We start from the raw sequence: 10,569 nt of genomic DNA, 5'->3' as shown, positions 1-10,569 counted from the left end.
TATTTACGTTTAGCAGGGAAATAAATATGCAGTGCAAATTATAGGTTTTTTTCAGGGATGCTTGTCTGTCAGACGCTGGAAATGTCCCGCCCCTTACTGAAACGAAAAATATGATTGGTTAACAAATATCCAATCGCGTCTGAAATGAACGTTCTGATTGGTGGATCAGCTCAGTCCGACTGTCTGTCTCAATAGTATGTTCCTGCAATACCGGAGGCTGCATTTTCAGGACCGCGGTCCTAGGACCCTGTTTTTTTTTGCGACAGCGCCACCTACCGAATTGGAGAACCGCCGTCCTAGAACCGCATTTCTAGGACCCAAGCTTTGGAGGACCGAAAAAAGTGCAATCAAGGCCGTATTTCCACCAAATACTAACTACTTATACTTTTAAAGGTTTATTACACCCAAATACTACTTTCTTTCTTGCAATTCAACTTGGTTGCTAAGTTGAGCAATTTGTGTGACTAATTAGTATAATTAACTCAAGTAAAATAAAGAAGGAATAATATGCTATGGCCTTTTCAGTCACTAGATCTCAACCACATATCAAGACACAAAGATGACTGGGGGCAGATTCAAGATTGTGTATATTTTATAAAATAATAAAAATTTAACACACACACACACACACACACACACACACACAAACCCATTTGTTCATCAGCTGCCACATGGAAAGAACTTCCGTCTTCACCGACACCTGAGAGACAGAAAGATGGAGTGTGCGAGAGAAGTGAATGAAATAAGGATCATTTACTTGAACATGTTCAACTCTGTCATTTTAATTTCATATTTAAAATAACTTAGTGACCTCGCTCAGAGCACACGTATACACACTCACTCACTATATGTATATAATTAATAAATATCAATCTTCATGCCAATTAATGTTCACATTACTGTTATTGTGTATTGTTCAAAGATTTGGAAAAAAAAATATTTTGATGCTTTGGGAACACTGTTTCTTGAAACTTGCATGTCAATAAAGCCCCTGAATTGAGAGGAAAAAAGAGAGAGAGAGATGCAAGAAATCCAAATAGGACTAACATGTTATTGACATGACTTTTCCTGATCCTTAAATATTTAAAGCCCAGATAGTAAATTATGTAGCAGCACTGCCAACCAATTGAATGTTCTCCCTTCTTTCCTCAATTGTTTGTCTATACTTTGTCTCCATCTTATGGAGTTTTGTGTTCCTTGCCACAGCCACCTTCGGCTTGCTCACTGGGGTTATTAATACAATTATTATTTAATTATTTATTTAATTGATATACTTCAGACTTCTTGATTTCAACAGACAAGGAGCAGGTGTCCGTCTATGAGAGCTACTCGGCACTGAGTTGACAGAGACCTCTGGTTGCCACTGTGAGAAGTTCAGGCAGTGAGTGTCAGGATAGCAAAGTATGCAAAGCAAATTGTTGCATAATGGCTAATGCTTATTTCACAGAGATAGGTTGGAAACAGATGCAAGCCCTCGCTGCATGCAATATCCTATTCAAAAATCAACTGCAACAGTGTCAGCAACAAATATAGTTTTTTTTTCATGCAGACCATATTTTGAAGATAGTACATTACAATGCTCTCGTCTTTACTTCATAACCCCAATTCATATTAATACTGTATGCATGTCGTTGTTACCAAACTTACTGTAGCATTACCACACTCATAGACTGCAGGGGGCCAAATGCTAATTAGGCCTGTTTTAAAGTACCATGTTCCACTGAGATGATGTTATTAAGAAAATCAAGCAATGTACCTTGTAGTTCTTTTGGAATATTTTATTTTTGTTCAACACATAATTTATTATTTGTTAGTGAAGTAAATGACAGTGTAGACATGAAATGGATATCTAGACATAGTCCCTGTGTTTGAGGGGCATTATTCCTCTAAATTGTGGCCTTTATTCAGTATTTGCTTGTTTAATTTATAATGTACATTTCTAAATGTTCTGATGCTATACAATATTTCAAGCTGAAATTAAGGCCTCCATTACATTTTACACTTTCAAGTTTCTCTTTCTCTGCCTTATCAAACATGTATATACACTCCTTTAAATCCTAAGATGAACACATACAGGTAATGACAACAAAGGGCCACATTCAACACTTTGTGGACAATTGTACAGATACTGAATCATTAGTCATCAAAAAACATTACCATTAAGGTTTGCACATATAACGTCCATGGGATGATCCTCTATTTTATACAATCTTTTTATAATAATTTGATATATTGTCTTACAACACCAACAAAATTCTTAACAGCATATTCCTCGCCTCTGCTAAGATTAGCAGATGATAAAATGAAAGTTTTGCATAAAGCTTGTTTATATTTTTCTTATGCAGTATATTTTATTTGCAGTGGTTCTGATGAAGGAATGGGAACAATAATGAGAAGAAGGATGATGAAGCCGTCTCAGAACTGGACCCAGTTTCCAGACGAGGGTTCTTGGCATGGTGCTGCAGGGGCAACGGAGCTAAAAGAAAGAAAGAAAGCAATTACAGAAAGGACTTTTAACAATATTACAGCTTTTGACTGGTATTATCTGACAGGCAGGGGTTTGATTTCAGTTTTATGAAAAACATATTGCCTAGTCCATGGTAAGGAATCAAAGTCACTAATAATGTTACCTTGCAGAGCTAGAAAAGTCACCCCAAAGGTCAGAGCTTGGGTTAGACTGAACCACCGTGTTAGAGTTACTGCTGTCCAGTTCTAATAAGCAGTCTAAGAGCAAAAGAATGTTGTCATTCAAATTGTGTTGCATTTTCTATTAATACAAATAGAAATTTGTAGCTATATAGTCACAGCATTCAGAGTATGGGATTAGAAAATTAGATTTGAAATACATAAACCACTGAATCATCAAACAAATGATAATGCATCAGTTATTTGATATATAAGCAGTAATAACAATAGTGATTAATGATTTACCTGTCTGTGCTTCTCCCATGGGCTGTACTGTGTTGGAGGACTGGAGGTTGTGATTGGAGGAAGGAGGAGGAGCTATCTTTCCTCCTGGAGGAGGGGGGAGGAGCCCCAGGCCCCCTGAGCCCTGTGGGCGGGGCTTATCCCTCTTTTTACCTTGCTAAAAACAAAGAAACACACATACCCTATTTATAAAAATAAAAAAAATATTGTACTGAATATATATGTTCTACAAATCTATAGCACTATCAAGGGTGTCATTTCATGATCTTGTTCTGTTTCATTGTGTATTTTACCCCAATATTCAGCGTGATAGTCTGTCCCTCTTTAAAGCCCAGATCCAGTTTAGGTCCTGAGTCTGCAGCCTGAGAACCTTTGCTGATTTCAATCTCTTGTTTGACCCATCTTACAACAGAGGGACAGTGAAATATAAATTATTCAAATTACCCAAAGACAAGGAACTTGCTGGAAACTAATGCATCTAATAAAACAAAGCTTCTTTAGTAGGAATAAAAGCTATGGGCTATGACATCTTCCAAAAATGAATCCTCCATATTGTTTCTAATAGACTCACTTGAAATGATCCTGCAAGGTAACATTAAAGTCAAAAGAATCCCCTCTGTCCCCGAATCCAACTCCAATGAACGCACTACGGCCTAAAAGACGCAGGATAATGCAGTCAATATATATAACTGTATTATAGAAATGAAGTGTAATCTGTTTACAATAATTTCCTTGTATGACAGGATGTGTAAAACGAGGTCAGCTTGAAGATGATGCACTTACCATTGTCATCCTGTATCCGGAGAACAAAATAGCGACTGGAATCACTGACTGTCTCCACGGCAATGCCAGGGTATTCCTGAATAGGTGCTTGAGCAAACAGCTCACCTAAGAACAATGATAAAAGAAGAACTTTTTCTGCACAAACCTCTCTGAGAGTCATGCAATCTTAAGCATCTTTAGCATCACTAATGCTAAATTCTACACAAAAAAAAAATGGAGTGAGGTTTACTTAAAAAAGCCTAGGAATCAATTGCCACACAGAAATTGTTAGTATATCTGAACAGACCATATTTTCAAGTTAAGTCTACACACAATTTTTGGTAGCTTTAATTAGACATTCTTAAGTAATGTTTACTTTGCAAAACTCTGTTTCAGGTAAAATTAACTCTCTTTGTTTGTACATTTCACTCAATGTAGCACTGAATCAAGCCATAATTTTAAAAAGTATACTAGCAATTCAATGCTTTTTTTAAACATATTTAGTCATGTACCACATAACACATGAAAGCTTTCCACAGGGAAGCTTAATGGATGCCATGTAGTCTATTAGACAACATCACCCTGTTTTAATGATGAAAGAATTGCCTTTTTAATGGCACTACAATGAAGATACAGACCTGCACATGCAAACCTGAACACAAATCACGATGACAGGTAATTTAGAGTAGAAAATTAACTTATGACTTCACAAAACAAGAAGTTACTACAAGTATAAAAAAAAAGAATCCATAGAAATGGAGAAAAATCAACATGCAAATGGTGAAACCATGCAAGCTCATTCGTTAGTCAAGCTCGGTGCATGCTGGGAACACCAGTAAAATGTACTTATTTAATTTACTTGTGGAATTTACTCAAATTAGCAAATAAATATGTCAAGGTTTTCTACTTAAGGGGTGATACATGATGAACGTGGTACAGACAATCACAAAAAAGATTTACTTACAAGTAAATGCTAGAGCATTTATTTTTACATGTTTGAATTTAGTACAAATGTAGAATTTACTTTATATTTTTAAGTTCAAGTTTAAACTAACTTATGCAATGAAGAAAGTAAGAAAATCTTTACTGCTATATTTACTTAACCACAATTTTTTTTTTCACAATGTACCAATCAGTATGCACATTTCTAACCTGAGATTTTGTCCTCCAGCTTGATATAAGCCACCTTCCCCTTTGCTGTAATGCGCATACGGCCTGTCCAGTCAGGTGTGTCCAGCTTCCAGTCAGCAGCCCTGCCATTACCACAGTAGGAATGTTATATAAAGCAATTCAGGGCCTATCAAAATAAGTATTTTAAACTCTGGCTGGGATTTCAGTGTGATGCATCTTTTAAATGAGCTTAACAAAACTATAAGAATATACACGTCATTGTGAGAATAACTTATTTTATTCTATGTATCCTATTTCACATTACTGTAATACATAGAAAATAATATAATTTAAATTGTACATAATTTATGCATTATATTGCTGCTGTAGCCTACTGCCTTTAATTTATGTGGATTTTTATTAAGCCAAATCAATGTCAGGACAGGAAAAGTGACTATTTGTCATGAAAATAATTAGAGGTGGGGGGAAAAAAAAAATCGCTTCAGCGATGCATCGAGATTCTTTCTCAAACGATTCTGAATCGATTCTCAAAATAATCTGAATCTATTTCGAGTTCAGTTTAAACCGCGGCAACGCACAAACACGACTGTTTGCAGACTAGGTGTATCACCAAGTCATGTAACACATGACTATTTGTGCCTGAATGAAACTTCGACCCCTAAATTCTTTCACAAATCCACGCACATAGCAACGGGAGAGTTTATTCGTGATAACATGCCAACAAACAACATGGAAGATGAGCTGGCATCCATTATTGTACTGATTTGCACAGAACGGGTAAAAACAGTTGAAAATAATGATGAGACAGTGGTTCTTGAGAGGTGTCACATGGCTGATGTTTTCTTTTCATTCTTTTTTTTCATGATGTCTTATATCTACTCTTGCGTGCTCTCCATTTCATCGGCTTTTGCTTATTGCTACAACGTACAGAGTGGTTATCTGAGATACTGTAGACTTTGTCAGTTTGAACCAGTCTGGCCATTTTCCGTTGACCTCTCTCATCACCAAGGCATTTCCGTCCACAGAACTGCCGCTCACTGGATGTTTTTTTGTTTTTAGCACCATTCTGAGTAAATTCTAGAGACTGTTGCGCATGAAAATCCCAGAAGATTAGTAGTCACAGAAATACTCAAACCAGCTCATCTGGCACCAACAATCATTCCACTGTCCAAATCACCAAGTTCACATTTTTCCCCATTCTGATGGTTGATGTGAACAATAACTGAAGCTCCTGACCCAGATCTGCATTATTTTATGCACTGCACTGCTGCCACACAATTGGCTGATTAGATAACCGCATGGATGATTGTTGGTGCCAGACGGGCTGGATTGAGTTTTTTTGTAAATGCATAGAGAATCGTTTTATAATCGAATTGTTACCCTTTGAATCGGAATTGAATCGTGAAGCCTGACGTCAATGATTCACACCTCTAAAAATAATATCACACTGCAATAATCCTTAATTGTCATAAAATAGGCTTCTTTTTCTATATGCAAAAGATTGCTTCTGATTTTTTTTTTCCAATAAGAAATATGACATATTTATTTTGAAGTCTGAGTTTTAGTTTGGTGGGAGGTGAAAACAGAAGATGTCTAACCCCTTTTCACCATATTACTGTAGTTTTTATTACATTTCAGAGTCGGAACTATTACAACATGCCCTCAAGCTTTATATAGGGAAATACAAATGGGGTTTTAGGGAAGAAATGTGTGTCACAGTAGCTTCGCATTCACAGTCTCTGCTGTTGGCACCCTCAAACAAAACTTAGAGCACCCTCAATTTCAGACCAGGGCAAACTACTGCCTGCGGGTCGATTTATCATGAAAAAATGTTATTAGATCTTTCATTTATCAGGCTTTTGGACCTATCGCGCATCCACAAGCTTTTAATATGCTCACAGATGCCAGATAATAGGTGCAACACACCAATCGGAGATTTATACTTGCACAAATTGGAAATCGCCTTATGTCATGCTTAATGTATGCAATCTGGCAACCATACATGTGAGTGCACGTGCTTTCTCTCCGCAAAAAAACAAACAAACAAACAAACGCTCAATAGTGCATGGAGGGGACATGCGAGTAAAACCAAGTGAGAGTGAATATATTTGTTCTTTGTGTTATTTGTAAAATGCTGAAGTCCCTCACACCTGTATGTGAATGTTACTCTGGCAGTAATCATTTATCAGTGTCATGCAGCCTGTTTTATTCAGTGGTGTGCTGAATGGGGTGCCAAACATTGACAAGACCCACATCATAACCCATGAGCATGTAAACAGGTTGATAATGTTCTGAGAATAAAACAAACAAACGGGTCCACTTTGCGGCCAACATTAAAATAAGCTTTTAGAATCTCTTTCCCGAATATTTTATTTTACTTTTAAATCAGACTCCTGATATAGTGTTAAACTGAATAGTAAATTACCATTGCATTGAAGTATGATAAAATAATCAATTAATAATTTTATTCAGCCTTTATTTAGTTTTACTAACACATGATAGAAAGTATAGCAGCAAAACTTCAATTAATCGCAGGATGGTCCTATTAGAATGCACTTCTGAATATTGTGCATCATTCATTGAGTGCATAAAAGATAAAACTATGAAGAATATTTATCTTCTCTGTTTCATTATCTACTTAACGGCTGATGTGGCCCCAGTACCAAAACAATTGCACACTCCTGCTCAATTGAATATGTAAAACTACACTGTAAAACATTTCTGTAATTTTAACAGTAAAATACTGTAAACATCCTACAGAAATAAAATGTTAATCGATTAACGGATATTAACTGTAAAATATACAGTACATTTTTTAATATAATTTAAAAGACAATACAGTACTTTTACAATAAAATGTAAAAAAAAATAATTATGTAAAAAGTAAGACTTTCTTGTACAATTAATGGTAAAAATGTACATTATGTTTAACAAGAGAGTACATGTACTTTTTACAGTAAATTATTGTTAAAATTACTGTAAAAAAAAAAATGTAATCGGGCATTCCCAGAATTCCCTGCATGACCCATCCAAGTGTGCCGCACAAGCCCTCAAAAGTAAAGCCAAAACGTCGATCGCCCCAGGTGACTGGTCCTAGTATAGGTCATAAATCCCGCCTCCCCGTGTTATTCAACGGGACATGAGACCAACTAAACAATTAAATTACACTTCACGTATCTTTTTTCCAAAGATAGTTTCTGTCATTTACTGTAGTTTCTTTCACGTTGATGTAATTTCAAGTGTTTGTTTTCAAAATAAGTTTGTTTTTAGTTAGTTATTTGATGCTATAAAAACGGTGCTGTGACATCATGATTGACAGCTGTGATTGACAGGTTCTCTGAGCGAAGTAGTCACTGAAGCACCAACTGACTTTTTTTCGGGATCATCGGAGGACTGAGGAGATTGGAGCTTTAAATGTAATATCTAAATTTCTATAATTAATTATTTCACACCATCATAAGTCAAAAGTCAAAAAAGCAGGGGCGTGTGCTTGTGATTGATTCAGCGAGAGTGAGGGCGGGGCCTTGATTTTGCAGCTTTACTTCCTGCTCACTACTGCGCAGGTCTGGTCCCGAAATCGCAACTGCGCAGACTCAAGTCCCAAGATGTCAGCGCCATATCGGGACACTGGCGGCTTCAGTTCTCACCAATGGAAAAGAGCAAAGGGGCGTCGTCCATCTTTTTTTTACAGTCTATGGACCCATTACATTTCATTATATTTTATGGGAATAGTTATGTTTCATCTTATTTTTAATATAATTTACGTACACTGGGATGTTCTGTGTTATATTTGATGTAATTTAGTTAATGTTTACTGCATTATTTAAATCTCATATGTGTTACCCTGATGGTGTTTAGTGTTTGTGTGAGTGATACAGAACAATGTCTCTACATGTTTATTGGGCATTACTCCTGGATGAGCCACTACTGATGAACTTAATTTCATCATGTGCCCTTTTTTAGTTACTACTGTGATTATCAAATACCTTACAATATAGGAAAAAAGCCTGAAGCAATAAATGTTTTGAACATTAAAAAAATAAAACTTTTCTTAAGGTTAAGAAGCAATTCTACATGATTTAATCTATTAAACACATTGTAATTATGATACATCTCCACTTTATACAGAGCACCCCCACTATTTTCAGAGTCACCCTCAGTGATTTTGATCTGGAACCGTGGGCAAGCTTTGTATAGGACTGATTTTACACTATATCATTGTCTGCTTCCTAAACACCAAATTCAATGAATAAAAGACTTATATTTGCCCCACAATAATAACAGTGCTTACAATTGGGATATATCTCCATTTAATGGCATGGAAATGACCTGGAACCAATAACTGGTTGTGCAATGCATTTTCAGTTCTCTTTACTCATTTTAAACTCAAATCGTGAGATTGCAACAAGCCACGCATCTTAAGTCACTGGATATTTTTCCTAATATCATCATTATTAAACTATGAGCCAATGACAAAACACTATCCCTACAGAATAATAAACATTCGCGAACAATGCATTATTTTTGACCAACTCTCATTCGTAATAGCGGTGTACAGATCAGGTCAGAGCATTTAGACATAATTTACATCACAGGCACCTTCTGTGGGCTCAGGCCCGCTCATCCTTTTATTCACCTGTATCCGCGATTCGACGCCCGCGGCGGGATGCGGTAAACGTTGACATCTGGTTTTACGCACAAAATTGACTCGTATTCCCCCTCGGATGCCATCTTGAACTAATTTCAGTCGATGTGAATAATATTTCTGTCTTCATCCAATTTGTTATTGCGGGCCGGCCGCATCTACAGGCATTGGAACGTCAGTGACGTCAGAGATGCCTCAAGCACGAGTTTGAGAATTACGCAGCACGCGTCATCAGATCTGAGGATAAATGGACCGACTCACAGTCACCGTAATCGGGCTCAGAGAATCTGCAACCATGCTGTTGGGATTAGCGGATGTGTCATAGCTCTGTCGCATCCCTTTGGTGTTTCAATAGTCCTTTTGGCAGACTTAAAATGTTCTAGTTTTAAATTATATGGTAAATTACTCTGTGTATCCCTCTTAATTAATGTCAGAGGACATTCATGCGGAGTCAGCAGTAGGAAAAAATGTCCCGCGGGTTTGTTTATCATTCCGGTTTTCAACGTAAACCGCACAGACACTCCTGCGTCATGAATATTCAGTATCCAGGGGATTAGAGCCTGATACAGCTCGCCACTCCCATTTTATGAATATTCAGTATTGGGGGCGTAGCATTTATCTTTTAAACTCATTAATATGCAATATCATTGCTGTTACAGCTAAATGGAACTCTCTGTAAAAAAATGTTTTTTTTATTTGAGTAAAATATGAATGTCACATGTCAAGTAATGCATTACGAATAAAGTATAGGAGGTTTTATATGAGATTGTCGATCGAGACACTCGTGGTACAGCGTTTTAAAGTTTGTATGGAAGATAACTGTGTTTTTTGTAAGAGTGCCCCAGAGACTGTTAATAATTTATTGTCTTTTTTTTAAGTCTTGGAAAGAATTGAAAAACTATTTCCAGAAGCCAAGATTGTTGTTAATTTTGAAGAAACTGATTGTAATGTTATAGTATATCTCAATTGATAAGGATAAGAATTTGGTAAATATATGTGATTTAATTATTATTATGGCTTGTTATTATATACATAAAATTAATTGGACTGAAAAATACCTGTATTTTAACCATTTAAAATTGAAATGAAAACATATTTGGAAA

At 36.3% G+C, this 10,569-nt stretch overlaps 1 protein-coding gene across 1 annotated transcript; it reads right to left on the bottom strand.

Annotated features, from left to right (window-relative positions):
- Window positions 1-1,768: 1,768 nt before the first annotated feature.
- On the bottom strand, window positions 1,769-9,655 carry LOC127620172 (adaptin ear-binding coat-associated protein 1-like). Its single transcript, XM_052093292.1, has 8 exons — window positions 9,458-9,655; window positions 4,843-4,943; window positions 3,712-3,816; window positions 3,500-3,581; window positions 3,222-3,330; window positions 2,932-3,085; window positions 2,631-2,724; window positions 1,769-2,476 (listed from the first exon to the last, which is right to left on the bottom strand). Exons 1-8 carry the CDS (start codon window positions 9,550-9,552, stop codon window positions 2,416-2,418), a joined length of 801 nt encoding a protein of 266 aa, XP_051949252.1. The 5' UTR covers window positions 9,553-9,655; the 3' UTR covers window positions 1,769-2,415.
- Window positions 9,656-10,569: the final 914 nt, after the last annotated feature.

This window comes from Xyrauchen texanus, chromosome 26, assembly GCF_025860055.1.
Source record: "Xyrauchen texanus isolate HMW12.3.18 chromosome 26, RBS_HiC_50CHRs, whole genome shotgun sequence".
In the NCBI taxonomy this organism is placed as follows: Eukaryota; Metazoa; Chordata; class Actinopteri; order Cypriniformes; family Catostomidae; genus Xyrauchen; species Xyrauchen texanus.
The sequence above is the reverse complement of the archived record's forward strand: the minus strand, read 5'-3'. Positions and strand labels throughout refer to the sequence as shown.

Bases quoted from the DNA above. Each gene is read 5' to 3' on its own strand.
- LOC127620172 (XM_052093292.1), bottom strand. From the start codon at position 9,552: ATGGCATCCGAGGGGGAATACGAGTCAATTTTGTGCGTAAAACCAGAT. The intron at 3,086-3,221 runs GTAAAATACACA...CTTTGTTTTTAG, and splicing joins CTATCACGCTGAATATTGGG to CAAGGTAAAAAGAGGGATAA. The intron at 2,725-2,931 runs GTAAATCATTAA...TTTTGCTCTTAG, and splicing joins CATGGGAGAAGCACAGACAG to ACTGCTTATTAGAACTGGAC.